The following is an 18,320-nucleotide window of genomic DNA, read 5'->3' on the forward strand; positions in this document are numbered from 1 at the left end:
CAATGTCATTGTTAGAGGGCGATTTGAGAGGATTTAACACCCCCAAGTGCATGCTCAGTATTTTCTTTGTGTTGTCCTTGCTGTAATGAGATTAGGCTGCTCGCTGTCTTGTTAAGAAGATGGGGGCACTCGTTAATTTGAGCTGGGGATTACAGATTTGGGTCATCTAAGTAACCCACACCCAGCTACCTCCCTCAGACAGCCAGTTACAAGTAAATATGAATCTAGATCCCCTTAGCGCTCATCAGATTAGTGAAGGGATTACACTTTACTGTGTCAGACAACAGATGCAAGTATGTTCGAATGTCTGTGAAACAATCGCTGTCATTTAGCAACAAAACACCTGTAACATTCTGGCACATTTTAGAACACGTCTGATCTCTCATTCCCAAAACAGATATCATCAAAAGACGACAAATAACTCAGAGGGGTCTGAAAGAGCCACCAACTTGCGCCACATCCACGTAACTTTTAACAATGAATCTTGAGCCTCCAAAGACAGACATCAAATCAGCCACCCGGGTGACGGGCGGCCCGGCCACACCACGCAAGGGCCCGCCGAAGTTCAAGCAGAGGCAGACTCGTCAGTTCAAGAGCAAGCCCCCAAAGAAGGGGATCCAGGGGTACGGCTGAGAGCTTCTGCTCCTTCTATGTCACGGGCAGCCCATTGGACGATAGCTGTTTGCAATTTGGATACGATTTGATACTGTTTTCTATTCCACAGCTTTGGTGATGATATCCCTGGAATGGAGGGCTTAGGCACAGGTGAGTTATCTCATTCGCACAGCGAACACACGCACGCACATATGCATACATACACACACAAACACATACACACACAAACACATACACACACAAACACATACACAGACACACACAAACACATACACAGACACACACATACACACAAACACAGACACACACAAACACATACACAGACACACACAAACACATACACAGACACACACATACACACACAAACACAGACACACACAAACACATACACAGACACACACAAACACATACACAGACATACACAAAGCGTTATGTTCGTGCTCCGGTTGTACTTGTCTTGACACATCTGGATTTGATCTCCAGACATCACCGTCATCTGCCCCTGGGAGGCCTTCAACCACCTGGAGCTCCATGAGCTGGCCCAGTATGGTATCATCTAGGGCCTTGGTCTGGGGACGCACATCCTCTGTGCATCCATCTCCCTCGGACCGGCCTCCGCTACCCCGTGACCTGGGATGGAATGGAACGGTCCGCAGTAAAGAACTACAACACTGACAAAAATAGAAAAAACGCAGAAAAAGATGAACAAAAAATAACTGTCTCTCTTCCCAAACTGGTTTCTTAATTTTGTTTCTGCAGTCTCAGTTCACATACATCTCATCTGCCGTGTTTAGCGATTCATCTGTGGGACTTCTTCTCAGATCTGCATTCAGACATCCAGCAAGCCTTTCCCCCCTCTCTCCCTCCTCTCCCCCCTCTCTCCCTCCTCTCTCCCCCTCTCCCTCCTCTTTCCCCCCTCTCTCCCTCCTCTCTCCCCCTCTCCCTCCTCTCTCCCCCCTCTCTCCCTCCTCTCTGCCCCCCTCTCTCCCCCCTCTCTCCCTCCTCTCTCCCCCCTCTCTCCCCCTCTCCCTCCTTTCCCCCCCATTGCGCTTTCTCTCCCCTCTGTTTTTACTCCTCTTCTTCATATGAAACAAAACATGAAACTTACGCAAGCAATGCAGCCTCAATGTCAGTAAAAAAAAGTGAGAGACCCGTGAATAGGGTGGGTTCCCATTTCACGTGCATCGGTACTTCTGTTGACATCACAGAGACCTTTTCATCTATGCCGAATACAAAAACGTTAAATCACAGTCCTGTAGAGATGGGACTATTGTTGGCAGTTGCTGGTCGTAATCATTTTAGAGGGACAGTCTGGACAGATTACCATCAGTCTCCCCACCCCCACCCCTCTCTCAGTCTAACCCACCGTTTTACATTTACATTTAGTCATTTAGCAGACGCTCTTATCCAGAGCGACTTACAGTAAGTACAGGGACATTCCCCTGAGGCAAGTAGGGTGAAGTGCCTTGCCCAAGGACACAACATCCGTTGGCATGACCGGGAATCGAACTGGCAACCTTCGGATTACTAGCCCGATTCCCTCACCGCACCGCTTCCCTCACCGCTCAGCCACCTGACTCCCCCTGTTTTACATACATACTCAACTTCTGCAAGAGACAAACATGTTAACATCCCCTTACACTTATTACAGCTCGTATCGTTAATCCCCTTTTCAATGATTTTCTATCTTTTGTATGATAAATCTCTGACGAATTGCGTTATTATTCAACTTGCAACTAAATATTCTCAGGGATAGTTGCTTTAAAAAGTTGTTGCCAGTTTTGGCTCCAGCTGTTCTCCTCATTACAATAAGAACCATTGAAAAATGTATGGAGGTGATTGAAAATGACACTGTAACCAAGTAGCCAGGTCTATTCATCAAAGACACAGCTCAGATCTCTGTTCATTACTTTATCAGCAATGAGACTGAAGGGGGAATAGTTGTGTTGTGTTTGAACGCTTTATCTTTTCTTAGGGTCGTCATACGAGAGGACCTTGTCATCTTGTTTGTTGTCCATCTAAGTTTTCTATCCATTTCATTCCATCATAACGATCATCATCACTCCATCATTGTGTTTGCTCGCATGTATTGTAGTTTCATAACCATCTCATTCGTGTATCGTTTCATCACAGCTTGATGACAATGTAAATGTGTATGTTGTATCTAGCTTGATTTCAACAGCATGTATTTATTCCATGTTATCATTTTGACTTTGTTCCCTTTGTCTCTTTCTTTGGCATTGTGTCCTGTGTCCACTATACGTAAAGTTTGTGTTTCTGTTGCGTGTTCATCTTATCATTATGTAATTGTATTTATTCATTATCATAATTTTGAGTCCAGATCATTCTGTAGTTGCACATCATGTTTGTTTGTTCATGTAGTGGAACATCTTTTCTCATCATCTTTTCTTCATCTGTCATTCAAAGACTTCATCCAGTGAAGTCATCATCATTTCCCTATCGTCCTGGTTGATTGTGCATTCAATGTAGTTATAGTTTACAGTGTATTCCCCCGAACAGTCCACATCACACTGTGCCGTTTACTCACACATATAGTCTAAGAGATATATGCAAACTTAAGGAATTAATTGGAAGATTCAGATCAAAAGTGACTGTAACATATTCAGACCAATTTCTTAAATTCCTGTAAATGGTTGGGAAATGGGATGAGAAGGATGAAGCTACTGCAGACACTAGTATCAACAGATGTTAACCTCTCTACAGGATGATGTAAAAATAAAGCTTGAATTTTTTTTGAAAAACAACATGCTTTGTTTTCTTATGTTGTTGTTGTTGTAAAATGTTGTTCTAAGTGACCCTCTTAATCTAGCATATGGGCAATGCTTTCTGAGACTTTATGCAAAATGTGAATGTAGATATGTACGGATAATTATTTCAATATTAATAATAGAAAACATTATTATTTCCGTATGGATCACAAGCTATCATTTATAACAGTAGTTCTAGTAAACTTTGATTACTTGATGTAGTATTAATGATAATAGCAACATTTTACTCATATATTTAGTATATTTAGCTAATCAAGGTCGTATGACCTAAAAAGTACCTCTGGACTGCAACGGTTTTGGACGTTACTGTGGCGGAACAATTGTTAACAGTAAGCGTTTGAATCCGGAAGTGACGACTAGGACTTTCAAGCCTGTAACACCCGGTGTTTGAGTTGTGGGATGGAGTTTCGTTGACTCTAGCTAGTCAGTAAAATTTTAATCGCTAAATTCGTTGTCTTTGTTGTTACACAACGATACAGTTCGGGAGCATTTACCCGTTCAACATGGCTGAAAATATTGTAAGTATTACACTGAAAGTAGAGTGTGTAAATTGCGCCACAAAATGTTACCAAAGAGTCGTCCGGAGTGATGAGGCAGCAGAATTAGCCTGGCTAGCTAGCTAAGCTAGCAGACTGGTGTGCAACTGACAGGCCCTAAAGGCTAATGTTAGCCAGCAGTATAGCTGTTAGCTTAGTCAGAAATACTTCTTAAACATGCCTAGTCAGTACGTTGTCGTTTAATGTTACAGTAGTGATACATTGTAATACATAGTTTGAAATCGAAATTATGTGTTGTCTGATAATTTTATGTTATTTTGAAAAATGCCTGGATGCGTATGCTTGACAAAGGAACATTCATTTTCACTTTGTGCGGTGATTGTTTTCTAGCTAACTAGCTACAATCTGCTATTGTAGGCAGCCAATGAACTGGCCAGACAGCTGTCAAGCTTCACTACGTTAGCTCAACTAGCCAGCTTGCTAGCTACTGACCCTAGATGGTCAGTCGTTTACGAAACCCTATGAGTTGGGGGCATAGGCAAACACCTAACTGGCTAACTTATGCAAACTTACTTGAATGAGCTAACGCTAGGTGTCTAGCTGACAGGTTATGTTGTTCCGTTTAAATATAAGAAAAAAAGCTTGTCAAATGGTGTTTGAACAAATGCAGTAAGCTGTTCTTTGGCATACAGGCACCTACGAAATACAAAACAAGTAGTAGGAGCATTTTAACTATCCGATAACTAACTTGACCCGGCTAAGTAAAGCACGCTAAATTAAATTGGTGTTGTAGGAAAAAAAACAAGTAGCTGCTCATACTATTTGGGTAGATTGGCTTTCTAGCTAACATTCGCTTCATGTTCTATGCTCATGTATATTTGAGTGTTCTCCGATGCTGCTGGTAACCTAGCAATTTAATCGATGTTTTTTTTTTTTTTGCGTTGGGTAACCCATGGGTAACCATTACTTTTCAACAGTAAGTTAAGAGCGAGTAGTCCTTGCTTCCAAACCAATACAAAATAAAACTTGCCAGCTGACTTTCTAGTGACGAGCCAACTCAAAATAGACCATTGAGATAATCTCATACCCTGTGCGAATAGCCCAACGTTACCACATGTATATGAAATGATGACCTTGTGTGGAACTATACTAAAATACGGACTGTCACGGGCCTATCCCTCCCCACCCCCTGACACACACACATTTGTATGCACTGTCACTGCCCTGGAACTGACAACTGTCGCAGAACAGTCTCCTCTCCATTTACACTAAGGTGCAGCTGCATCTGAACTCAGCCGGCACGAACTAAGCTTTCCCAGTTCTAGCTATTGTATCAGCAGATCTTCTGACAACCTAACAGTTGTTAATGGGGATCTTCTGCTGTGTTGTTGCAGATTATCCGGGTTCAGTCTCCAGATGGGATGAGGAAAATTCCATCCACCAAGAGGGAGACAGCAGCTGCTTTCATCAAGAAGGTAAGGGGGAAAATAGTCTGTCTTTGAAGCACAGGTTTGAAGTGTTCAAGTCACTTTCATGGCCATAAGCCCACACATGGTACGATCTCTCAGTATTGGTGGTGATGACCTCTTGGTGTCGTGAACTAGTGTGGCCTGGTTCCTGGGCTAGGCCTGTGTCTGTGTTTAATTTATGTATGAGGCTCCTGCATTAAAGGAGCAGTGTGTCACTGCAGGAAGCAGAGTGACACTGCAGCGTTCAGACCGTCCAAACAGCTCACTGTAGCAAGGTACTGTAGGCCACCCTGCTGGAAACAAGGCTCAGCAGAGAGGCGTGTGTGTGTGTGTGTGTGTGTGTGTGTGTGTGTGTGTGTGTGTGTGTGTGTGTGTGTGTGTGTGTGTGTGTGTGTGTGTGTGTGTGTGTGTGTGTGTGTGTGTGTGTGTGTGTGTGTGTGTGTGTGTGTGTGTGTGTGTGTGTGTGTGTGTGTGTGTGTGTGTGTGTGTGTGTGTGTAGATAGACCTGGACCTGTGTGCGATGCCTTTTGAACAGCAGTTAAATATAGCCTCATCACAAGCTTAGTGGCTTTCCAGGTAGTGATTTAGAACCCCCCCCTGAGAGAGCCTTCCAGAAAGGGTTGTCAGAATTGTATAACTTGCCCCATTCTAGTTTGCCCCTCTTTGGGTAAATAAGATGAATGCAAATTTGTTGCAGAGGAATGGCAAAAACGAAAGGCTATGTCAAGCGTGGCCTATCTGTGGTGAAGAGGATGGACTTGGAATGACCTCATCAGTGAATCCCTGAAATGCTGGAACAGCATTGGAGAAGTGTTATGGCAACGTGGCATTAAAAATGCATGTGCTTTTGTTTAAAGGAGGGGAGATGCTGCATATCAGTTGAGCTGGTTGTTTTTATTACCTCTGCGCTCCGGTTGTGTACAGTAATGGGGGAGAGAGCTAAGGGAGGAGAACTCCCTGCTGATCTTTCACCTGTGGGGGGGGGGGAGACTCCTGAGTGAGGTTGTCCTTAATTAGAGGATTTACTAATGTTGGTGGATTGTCACGGTCGATGATTTACATTTAGTCATTTTAGCAGACGATGATGTTTTAATAGTAGGCTCCAGACCGCTCTCGTAAAAGGTTGTGCTTAAAACCCGGTGAGAGTACACATCACCTTCTCCATACAGGAATAAACAAGTCTTCATTATCTCTCCTCCCAGGTCGCCAAAGAGTTTGGCTTCAACTCCAATGGTATTTCTATTTACCTGAACCGCAACAAGACGGGAGAGATCCTGTCCCAGAACAAGACCCTCAGTCTGCTCAAGATCAAGTGAGTGGAACTGAAAGACCGCTGCATGGCCTTCCAGTTCCCATGGCTACTAGAGCTATATTCACACACTGTCGTATAACTCACTTATTTGTCTCTGTCTATGTCTCTTTCTCTCTCTGTCTCTTTGTCTGTCTCTCTGTCTAGGCATGGAGACATGCTGTTCCTGTATCCCTCCAGCTCCCCAGGGCCCGCTGGAGAGGTCATGGACGTGGCCACACCTAACTCCTCTTCATCACTACCCTCCACATCCTCCTCCTCCATATCCTCCTCCTCGTCATCCTCCATGTCTCGCTCCCAGTCCGCCGCCCAAATCCCCGAAGACGAGATCGACCAGTACCTGGCCAAGCAGGAGGGCAAAATCTACCGGAATAAAGATCCACAACTGTAAGCAGGACACGTGTGTTGCATGTCTCTTCCCATGTAAAGTCACACAGGAATCAACAGAGGAACCTGTGTTTTCTTTTGTTGTCAGGTGTCGGCATGGTGCAATGGGGAAGTGTGTTCACTGCGTACCACTAGAGGTAGGTTCCCTTCAGGGCGGTTACTTTCCATCTGCTGCCATCAAACTTCTACCAGCGTGTTTTGGACGTGGACAACTATAAATGTATTGTGATAAATACAGTACTGTGTGAAAGTCTTGAGCCACAAGATCTTTTATACGAATATTCTTACATATTTCCTTTTTTTTTTTTCTTTCATTGTCTTTTTAAAGCATTTTTTCTTTACTTTTTTGATTATTATGATTAGACGTTTGCACAGTAATATATAGTTTCTTGTATTTACCACCAGCCTTTTGATGAAGACTACCTGAACCACCTGGACCCGCCGGTCAAGCACATGTCGTTCCACGCCTACATCCGCAAGCTGACAGGCGGAGCCGACAAGTGAGTGTCTCCAGATATCAAGTTCCCCAGGGAACCTTCCGGAAGTCACAAACTCACACCAACCCAGTGTTTCCTCTAGGAATTTTTTTTTTGCAGTGGGGGCAGGTCTGTCCGATTCCCCCCCCCCCCCCCCCCCCGGCCGAAACAAAGTGCTAACCCTAAGCCTATATTTCGGAGCAGGTTAATGTAATAGTCTAATAGCAAATGTAATATTGCACATATTTTTGTCCTATTTCCCCTAAAGAAATAAAGTTAGGCTACTTAATGACACCTTACAGTCATAAAGTATGTTCTATCCTCCTCTGTTCCCCAGAGGGAAATTCGTCGCCTTGGAGAACATCAGCTGTAAGATCAAGTCTGGCTGTGAGGGCCACCCTCCCTGGCCAGAGGGCATCTGCACCAAGTGCCAGCCCAGTGCCCTCACCCTCAACAGACAGGTGTGCCCGCATGCCCACACACTCAACAACCCCACCCAACCAAGAAATGCCGGTGTTTAAACCCTTTGTCTTTGTTGTCGTTTCTTTACAGAAATACAGACATGTAGACAACATCATGTTTGAGAATCACACCATCGCCGACCGCTTCCTGGACTTCTGGAGGAAGACGGGGAGCCAAAGGATGGGATACCTGTACGGCAGGTACACGGAGCATAAAGACATCCCGCTGGGCATCAGGGCTGAGGTGGCCGCCATCTACGAACCCCCACAGGTGAGCGCAGCGCGAGGCCTTCAAGGGGACAGGAGTTGTAGTAAGGTGATCGAGCCACCCGGGTGCAGTAGAGGCACACTCAAAGGCAACTCTGTGCTCGTGTCCTGCATGCAAGCTGTGATGTCTCCCGAGGTAACGGAAGTGTTTTCATTATCTGTCAGTCGCTGACCGTTTGACGTCACCCTCTCTTGCTGTTCTTGGGAGCGTTGGAACGAACCCCTGTTTGTCTGGGGATTGTCGGCGGTTCCTAACCGTGGGTTCCTGCTCTCTCTTAGATCGGCACCCAGAACAGCCTGGAGCTGGTGGAGGACCCTAAAGCTGCAGCCGTGGAGGAGATCGCTGCCAAGCTGGGACTGCGCAAGGTGAGTCTGCTGCCAGGCTCCTCTCCTCTGTCTCCCAGCCTCCACAGCCTCATCAGGGACATACTGTCAGACCCAGTCAAGCCCTCTGGACAGAGACATGCATCACCAAGCTTCGGTCCATCATCTACCTGCCGTTAAGAGTCTTTTAGGGGCCATGAGGCATTCATCTAGATTAGGGGCATTCTCTGAATTCCTCCCCCTTCAGAGAGTTCAGGGGAACATCTTCCATATGCCCCCATCCCCCCCCTTCCCCCTCCCCTCCAGGCCCAATGAGGCCCAGCTGAACTGTGACGTCATGGAATTGATGAACATGATGGCAACAGGAAACATTTCAGTGTTTTTATTGTCTTTATTTATTTATTGAATAATGCGATTTTAGTTAATCACGTCATCTCAGAAACGAGCAGCATTAACGAAAGAAGTTTAGACCACAAGTACACCGATGGGCCATTTCAGTGGACCGCTCCTAATGCTGAACTGACTTGCTGTCGTTTCTCTCGTGTGATGCTGGACTGACTTGCTGTCCTTTCTCTCGTGTGATGCTGGACTGACTTGCTGTCCTTTCTCTCGTGTGATGCTGGACTGACTTGCTGTCCTTTCTCTCGTGTGATGCTGGACTGACTTGCTGTCCTTTCTCTCGTGTGATGCTGGACTGACTTGCTGTCCTTTCTGTCATGTGATGCTGGACTGACTTGCTGTCGTTTCTCTCGTGTGATGCTGGACTGACTTGCTGTCCTTTCTCTCGTGTGATGCTGGACTGACTTGCTGTCCTTTCTCTCGTGTGATGCTGGACTGACTTGCTGTCCTTTCTCTCATGTGATGCTGGACTGACTTGCTGTCCTTTCTCTCGTGCGATACCTAGGTGGGATGGATCTTCTCCGACCTGCTGTCAGAGGACACCAGGATCGGCACGGTCCGCTACACCAGGAACAAGGTGACACCAGACCCACACCTAGCACAGGGCACAGGGCAGCTCACTGACACTGAGGAAAAACAAACAACATTATGAGAGTCACACCTCAGTTGGATTCAGAAGGTAACACACGTGAAGCCTTCTCATGTTTCATCCATTTGAGGTGTGTGTGTGTGTCCTTATCTTAGGACGCCTACTTCCTGAGTGCGGAGGAGTGTATCACGGCTGGACACTTCCAGAACCAGCAGGCCAACCCCTGCAGACTCTCCCCAGACGGACATTTCGGCTCAAAGTTTTTCACGGTGGTGGCCACCGGTACGACAGCTTCCTTCAACTCTTTCAGCTTCGCTGTCTTTTAGGAATACGTTTCCATGGCAGCACAGTAGCATGTTGCACAGTGGACTTTGGTTGAAGGCCAGTAGAGCAGGTTATTACAGGCCTTGGCCGGGTGAAGCGATCATGGTTGTGTTTGCTCTGGCAGCCTGTGAGTATGTATCCAGACTGACGTTCTACGCTTCAGGTCTTTTTGAATGAACAGTGCCAATAATTAACTCCCCCTTTCGCAATGGAGAAACCGAAGTTCCACATTTCAGAGGTGCTTGTGTGTGAGCCCTGTCACACGGCGCTGCCACACGGCCCTGTCATACGGCGCTGTCACACGGCGCTGCCACACGGCCCTGTCACACGGCGCTGTCACACGGAGCCAATCTAGGCCCTCACTGAGAAATTATCCAACAAACCCTTTATTAAAGACCAACCTGTTAACCTTCCCCAAGACACACATTTCCCACGCTTGTTTTGGAGTCAGTGGGTTCTGATGTTGCTGTCAGTGTTGACAGGAGATAACATCCTCTCTGCTGTGTCTCCAGGCGGGCCTGATAACCAGGTCCACTTCGAGGGCTACCAGGTGTCTAACCAGTGCATGGCGCTCGTGAGAGATGAGTGCCTGCTGCCCTGCAGAGACGCCCCGGAGCTGGGCTACGCTAAGGAGTCCAGCACGGAGCAATACGTACCCGACGTCTTCTACAAGGTATACACACACTCGCTCGCACACACTCACGTCCTCTCTGTTGTGTTCAATTAGCGTTTCTGTCTTTTCAATGTGTCACACTTGGACTGGTGGGTCGTTCATGTGTATACAAGGCAGTGTGCTACAAGCCCTGGCCTGCGCTGTGTCAAATCTCTCCTGAACTTTGCATATTGGAGCAGTTTGTTAATGGAAACAGGGAGTGGCAGGCAGCAGTAGTCTGTGCATGCCTCAAGAGTTCGTTCCAGGAAGGGATCAAACGAGGGAATTTTTTTTTTTTTTCTCTTTTTATTATAAAAAATACTTTTTACACTTTTGTCAATTATTTACAGAAGATACACAATTGATCCAGACCACATGAATGCTTACATGGACAAATAAAACCACATCATAAATTGAAACCTAAACTCTCAGCTCCTGTCACCATGATTAAAGAGCTGTTTTTCACAAAGCAGTTATGAAAGTCTTCTTTCTTCAGCATGTACACCAGCCTCACATTTTTTTTAAACATTGACACAAACCATTCCCAAACTGGAATTATCCTCCCCTCATAATGTGCAAAGAGTAGGGTTAAGTGCAATGGAGTATTGACAGACAGTTTCAGTTTAGGGAGATCAGTCAGGCAGGGTTGTCCATTATCAGCTTTATTATACAGTATAACAACAGAACCTTTGGCCACAATGTTAAAAAAAGATCAGTACATACAAGGCATCATCATACCTGGAGGAGAAAGGAGTTTAATTCATCAATATGCAGATGACACAAACATAACAGTAAAAAATTTGGACAGTGTGAGGAGGGTGATCAAATTATTAGAAGTGTATGGAAAGGCATCAGGAGCAAAAATGAACATTGAAAAATCTGAAATTCTTTGTATTGGGAATGTGGTGATGAAGGAATGTGAGATACCGTTTAAAGTGGCAAAAGAGATGATTAAGGTGTTGGGGGTGAATGTAGGTGTAAACGCCAATGAGGCAAGAGATGTTACATGGACAGGGGTTCTGAACAAGGTGAAGCAGAGTTTACATTTGTGGAAAAGGAGGAGGTTGAGGTTGAGGGGAAGGGTTATTGTCGTTAATTGTTTGATCTTATCGCAGGTGAACCATGTGTTGGCTACACTGGATTTACCATTGTGGGTGGTGAAGGATTTAAACAGGGCTATCGATAATTTCTTGTGGGATGGGAAGCAGGCAAAAATTAAGCATAGAGTGTTAATGAATGAATATAAAAATGGGGGTTTAAAATTGATAGATGTAGAAGTGAAGAAAAGGGCATTAAGGGTAAAGCTTGTTAAAAAATATCTGTATAGTTGTAATCAGTATTGTTGGATGGGGTTTTTTGAGGAGTATTTGCATGAGTATGGTGGATGTGGTGTGAACAGTCTTTTAATGATTTTCAACAAACGAAGGTGTGTGGGGATGTCAAGATTTTATAGGGAGGTATTTGAAGCATGGGGGAAATATTTGAAGCATGTGAAGTATGAGTGTGGAAATAAGGCTGAGGTTGCTAATCAGCCCATCTTTCATAACCCGAAATTGACTCACAACAACAGAGTGTTGGTCAGCCAGGTTTTTGAGGAGGCAGGAGTGAAGCAGGTTAAACACTTACTAACTGAAAGTAGTGACAAGTTCAAATCAGTACAAGAGATCATGGAGACCATCCATAGAGTAAATATGGATGTGGGAAAGTACAAAATAAAAAGAATGTATCAGAAGGTTATGGAGGCTTTAAGTCCAGAGTGGAGAAAACACATCTTAGGGGAAGGAAGTGTTGGAGAGCCGGAGAGGATGGTGGAATTGAATGTAGAGAGGAAGGGCAAAGGAGTCAAATTTAAAGCGGTACAAACCAAATGTGTTTATATGGATTTTCTGGTGGATGGTATGGAGAGACCAACTTCAGAGAAAGTATGGGCAAAGGTTTTTGTGGATTTTGATGTTACTAAAGTGTGGGGTAATTTGAATGTAAAGTACAATTGTATAGAGTGTGAGCACAATGATTTCAAAATAAGGCACAATAGAATATTCACAAACGTTGTTTTGCATCAAATTGATAGTAACATCAGTAGAGTGTGTGATGTATGTAAAGTAACTGATGAGAACTTTAACCATTACTTTGTGGAATGTCCAATGTTGGTTGGGTTGTTTGCCAAGATTAAGGAATTGTTAAGTAAACACTGTGGGGTCAAAGTGGAAGATACTGTAGAATGGAAGAAACTGTGGTTATTTGGAGTGCTGGGGAAAGTAAAAGGTGTTAATGTTAATTTGGTGAACTCAGTTTTGAGTCACGTACGGTATGCTATTGTGTATCGAAGAAATATGGCACATTATAAACGAGGGAATTAACCAGCGCCTGAGTTCAACTTCTCAAGGGCCAGAGCTGTTCCTCTGTGGTCATGTTCCTCTGTGGTCATGTTCCTCTGTGGTCATGTTCCTCTGTGGTCATGTTCCTCTGTGGTCATGTTCCTCTGTGGTCATGTTCCTCTGTGGTCATGTTCCTCTGTGGTCATGTTCCTCTGTGGAGATGCACTTTATATATACATGTGATTGACCTTTCACTGATGATACATTTTTTTCTCTCATCCATCAGGACAGGGACAAATTTGGAAATGACATCACATATCTAGCCCGGCCCCTTCCTGTGGAGTACCTAATCATAGACGTGAGTACGGCTGAGCAAGTTCAAGGCCTCTGTGAGAAGAGGATGTGGATCTTGTTACTGTTACAGAGCCAGTGTTACAGATCGATATGTTTCCTGCCCAGTCATGCTGGCCGAAGGAGCTTCAGCCATCTTTCTTCTTCCTGTTTCCCTTCTGCAGATAACCACCACTTTCCCCAAGGACCCCCAGTACACCTTTAGCTCCACACAGCGCTTCCCCATAGAGAACCGCGACGTCCTGGGGGAGACACAGGTACTTAACAGACATGGGGGGAAAAACCCTGTTGTACTTACTCTGTATCCCAGACAGCTATATGGGTTTGTGCGTGTATGTAAATGTCAATTGGAGTGGAAATTATTTGACTGATTGTCAGTGCTGAGGCTCAAACTCTGGCCTGTAATACGTGATATCTCTCATCTTGAGCTAACTGGCTGTAGCAAAGAGCTCAGTTTGAGCTTGCCTCCATTACTTACACAACATGAATTATCATCTTAAATGCTGTCTTGACTGTGTTTGTGTGTGTTTCAGGATTTCCACAGTTTAGCTACATACCTGTCCCAGTGCACCTCAACTGTGTTCCTGGACATGGTCTCTGACTTCCACCTGCTCCTCTTCCTGGTCACCAACGAGGTCATGCCCCTCGGAGTGAGTACTGATCGCCTGCAGACACACACACACCCACACACACTACATGAGTACATGTGCTAGTGGTGTATGTTGTTTTGAAGTGTCGCAGCAGCAGGCTGTGACCACATGTTTCTCTGAGTGTGGAAGTGCTTTAGTGTTCCAGCTGTCAGGATGTTTTTTCCTCAATCCAGAGCCTCTTTCTTCTTTGTCCACTTGGCCGGGGACCCTAAATCCCTGTTGCAAACTTGCCATAAAATCCCTTTGGAATAGGGTTTGAGTTTGTTTACTTGGCATCGCCAAACATCACAATGTTTTGTAGGTGACTAAGCAGATCGCTTGCATAACAGATACAAACATTGAGTTGTTAAGAGGCGCCTTGATAACAACCACACTGACGCTATGATGTCACCACAAAGTGATGGAAGAACCACACAGAGCTGGACCTGCCCTGACAGAGGCTGTGGGCCTTCTATAGAGGCTAGAGGCTGTGGACCTTCTATAGAGGCTGTGGACCTTCTATAGAGACTGTGGGCCTTCTATAGAGGCTAGAGGCTGTGGACCTTCTATAGAGGCTAGAGGCTGTGGACCTTCTATAGAGGCTGGGGACCTTCTATAGAGGCTGTGGGCCTTCTATAGAGGCTAGAGGCTGTGGACCTTCTATAGAGGCTAGAGGCTGTGGACCTTCTATAGAGGCTGTGGACCTTCTATAGAGGCTAGAGGCTGTGGACCTTCTATAGAGGCTAGAGGCTGTGGACCTTCTATAGAGGCTGTGGACCTTCTATAGAGGCTAGAGGCTGTGGACCTTCTATAGAGGCTAGAGGCTGTGGACCTTCTATAGAGGCTGTGGACCTTCTATAGAGGCTAGAGGCTGTGGACCTTCTATAGAGGCTGTGGGCCTTCTATAGAGGCTAGAGGCTGTGGACCTTCTATAGAAGCTGTGCACCTTCTATTGAGGCTAGAGGCTGTGGGCCTTCTATAGAGGCCAGAGGATGTGGCCCTGAGATGGAGGCTAGAGGCTGTGAGCCTCAGGACCTCTGTGTTGAGTGTGTTGTGTGTTCCTCTCTGCCCACAGGACAGCATCGGGCTCCTGCTGGACGCTGTGAAGACCTCCAACGAGGAGCTGGCGCAGACCTGGAAGAAGTCCGAGCAGTGGGCCACCATCGAGCAGCTGTGCAGTAAGTCACCATCACAACAAACACCAGCCAGGCCTTAGATGGCCGGGCTGGGATTCTCATTACGCAGGGATAGTTAGTTGGATTGCATTCCTCTACCCATGGTGAACCTGTCATGGATTGGTGTGTGAATTTGTGTGTCCTTTCGTTTCCCCTCAGGCACGGTGGGCGGTCAGCCTTCAGGGCCCCAGGAGTACGGGGCCATGGGCGGAGGCCCCTCAGCCTCAGCCTCCTCCTCGGCCATGTGGTCCTGCCTGCACTGCACCTTCATGAACCAGCCTGGCACAGAGCTCTGCGAGATGTGCAGCCTGCCTCGCAGCTAAACCCTCCTCCTCCTCCTCTTGCTCCTCCCTCCTCTTGCTCCTCCTCCCTGCCTCAGGCCCTCCTTAACCCCCCCCCCTCTCTCTCTTTCTCTCTCTCTCTGCGGCAACGACATCAGCGCACCAGGACCAGTGGCGAGATCGGATGTCTCCTCCTTTCTGAACCCGCCCAGTCCCGCCCCTCAGCCCTGCCCCTCAGCCCCACCCCTAAGCCCAGCCCCGCCCCTCAGCCCTCGGTCTCTCCCATCCCACAGACTGCTTTGGGGCTTCAGTACGGCCTACAAAAAAAAGAAAAACAAAGCTCAAAAGGAAGCCACTCGTTTACACCGAAATCCAACAATGTAGAAGTGAAGAGTGCTCTCTCCAGTGGCTCGTGATGCCGGCTGGCTCGTGATGCCGGCTGGCTTGTGATGGCGGCTGGGACGTGATGCCGGCTGGGACGTGATGGCGGCTGGGACGTGATGCCAGCTGGGACGTGATGGCGGCTGGGACGTGATGGCGGCTGGGACGTGATGCCGGCTGGGACGTGATGCCGGCTGGGACGTGTGCAGGGGAAGAAGGTTCCACCTTCCCACAGCCCTCAGTAGAACCTCTCACGGCTCAAAACAAACATTGCTGTGATGCAGGACAACAACAAAGACTGTAGTTTATGGATGTTCTCTTCTCTCACACCAGTGCCCCTCTCTCACCACTTGTTTCTGGAAGGCTGTCGTGTAAATATACATTTGAGGAATGATGCTGTTATTTAATTACAGATTAAGCCATTTTTTCTTTTTTCTTTTTTTTGTGGGGGGGGGACTATAACTTGATATTAGACTTTAATCTCAGTTTGGTCTATTTCGCTCAGTCAGGTTTTTGTAGAACTCACTTCCCTCACCGATAAACTCCAAATACACACAGTTATGAAGAGACTTTGTAGCAGAGTCATCTCTTTCAGCAGTCGAGTTCTAGGGCAGCTGAATCCCAGAGACTAATCACATGCCCCCCCCCCCCCCCCCCCAGATATCAACCTCTCGCCATGACGACATGCCTAGGTGCTCCACTAACCTTTCATGTAGCTTTTTCGTTGCAGCAGTGATGTGTGACTGAGGCATTTCCTCCCTGGTTATTTATGACGAATTCTTCTTTTTTGGGGGCGGGGATTGATGTTGATGCTCCCAGTGGATTTACTTGAATCCATCACTCTCGGGTTGTGCTTCTCAACTTGAACTGGCGCAAGTTGTGCTTCATGATGATGTTGCTGGTCATCATTTATTACCATATCCATTCTGAATGGCTTCCATTTGAGTTTTTTGGGGTCAGGAGTCTTGCCATCTGTGTCTCTCCCTCCTTCATCCCTTCTTCCTTGCCTTCATCCTCCTCCCCCCCTTCCCGCTTTCTGTCTGGCTACAGTCCAGGAGGACTGGAGCGTAGAGAATGAGTTTTCTATGATGGGGGCCCCCTATGGGTTTCCATCATTTTGCCTTCAAAGACTTTGAACTCTCAGAATGCCAGGGGTCACAGGTCAATCTGTGAAGAGAAAGATACCTTGATGGTGAGTTTGTTTTATCAGACCAACATGCTGTGCACCTGGAGGAAAGATGGAGAGAGAGATGGTGGTAGGAGAGAGAGAGAGAGAGAGAGAGAGAAAGAGAGAGATGGTGAGAGGTAAGAGAGAGAGATGGTGAGAGGCGAGAGAGAGAGTGCACTGATGGAGCACTAATACCACCACTCAAAAGCGAGTCCCTAAATAAATTAATTCCCACTTTTTAAGACGTTGGTTTCTCAAAACAGTTAAAACAGGAGCAATGTAATGTCTGGGTTTCCTTGAACCCTTAAAAGAAGCACTTACTCTATCAGCGTTCAGTGATTGAAATACTCTTCAAAGCCCAGGTTGCCTATTGGAAAGAAATCTACGGTATATCAAAGAGAACCTTTTCACAGCTATTTTTTTTGACAGTGAACTGTGTTTTCTTTACAATTTTTTATCAGGCATTATCCTACAGATACCTCATCTTCATCCAGCCTTCAAGTATTTACTGAAGTGGTTTGCCCCATTGTGTTGCAGATGCCCTAGACACTAGACCTGTCACTTGAAAGTTTCCATTTATCGGGGGTGCTATAGCGGAAACTGCCCCGTTCAGTCGAGAGGGGGGTTACGGGGTGCAAATTATGCTATTTATTTTGTAAGAGCTTGAGGGTAATTCCATTGAAGAAGTGAGTATATATTTTTAGTTGTAGATTAATTTGAGAATGGTTGACAAATTGTTTTGCCCGTTTCTATCCCCCCTCCCCTCCCTTTTATGAGTTCTTGAATGATTATCTGATGTCATGCTAAGGATGGCAAATTGATGAAGTCCTCACTATCCACTCAGATCTGAAGGGGACCCTGAAAACATATGCTGTAGACCTGGATTTGAATTTTCAATTACAGAAATACCAGTAAAACAATAATAAAAAAAACATCCTACACTAGTGTTGTTTTGTTGATTGCTTCTGGACAGATAGTGAATGCTTTCAGCTGTTCTAGCCACTCCTGCCATTCCTGTCTATGCATCCCGTTTTGATTCTCAATGATGCTATTTTGATTTTGTTTGCCAAACGTCATTTACCTGCTATTCCCACCATGCACTGCACCCTACTGTCACGACCCATGAAATGCCCTGTGTTCAAAGTCCATTGGGTTTGACAGGTATCTGTTTCTAGAAGGCTGTTATACACCAGGAATGTACGGTTCAGAATTTTACACGTTCCATTTTGCTCCACCTGTTTTCAATTCAACATGTTCCGCTCGTCTGTGAAGCTGGTCACTTAATCTTCCCCACAAGACCGCAGTCCTCTTCGCTGTCTTCATGAGTGATCACAGCGTGTCATGGGGAAGTCATGTGCTGTTCAGATTGATCAGATCCATAGACACAGGACCCTTTCCGGAGGCTGCAGAGGAAAACCAGATGCTGTTGTGGAGGTGAGCCCTCGCACCACACCTCCAC

General features: G+C 46.1%; 2 protein-coding genes across 2 annotated transcripts; both read left to right on the forward strand.

Moving 5' to 3' along the window:
* The first annotated feature begins 397 nt into the window (after nt 1–397).
* Nucleotides 398–1,991, forward strand: pde6gb (phosphodiesterase 6G, cGMP-specific, rod, gamma, paralog b). The gene is made up of 3 exons (XM_062474278.1): nt 398–623; nt 725–765; nt 1,099–1,991. Exons 1-3 carry the CDS (start codon nt 478–480, stop codon nt 1,173–1,175), a joined length of 264 nt encoding a protein of 87 aa, XP_062330262.1. The 5' UTR covers nt 398–477; the 3' UTR covers nt 1,176–1,991.
* Nucleotides 1,992–3,756: 1,765 nt separating this feature from the next.
* Nucleotides 3,757–16,262, forward strand: nploc4 (NPL4 homolog, ubiquitin recognition factor). Its single transcript, XM_062474206.1, has 17 exons — nt 3,757–3,922; nt 5,296–5,376; nt 6,573–6,682; nt 6,827–7,066; nt 7,155–7,203; nt 7,472–7,566; nt 7,880–8,003; nt 8,095–8,274; nt 8,550–8,636; nt 9,499–9,570; nt 9,738–9,864; nt 10,419–10,579; nt 13,163–13,234; nt 13,392–13,484; nt 13,761–13,877; nt 14,932–15,034; nt 15,191–16,262. Exons 1-17 carry the CDS (start codon nt 3,908–3,910, stop codon nt 15,352–15,354), a joined length of 1,890 nt encoding a protein of 629 aa, XP_062330190.1. The 5' UTR covers nt 3,757–3,907; the 3' UTR covers nt 15,355–16,262.
* The last annotated feature ends 2,058 nt before the right edge of the window (nt 16,263–18,320 follow it).

Source organism: Osmerus eperlanus, chromosome 12, assembly GCF_963692335.1.
Source record: "Osmerus eperlanus chromosome 12, fOsmEpe2.1, whole genome shotgun sequence".
NCBI lineage: Eukaryota > Metazoa > Chordata > Actinopteri > Osmeriformes > Osmeridae > Osmerus > Osmerus eperlanus.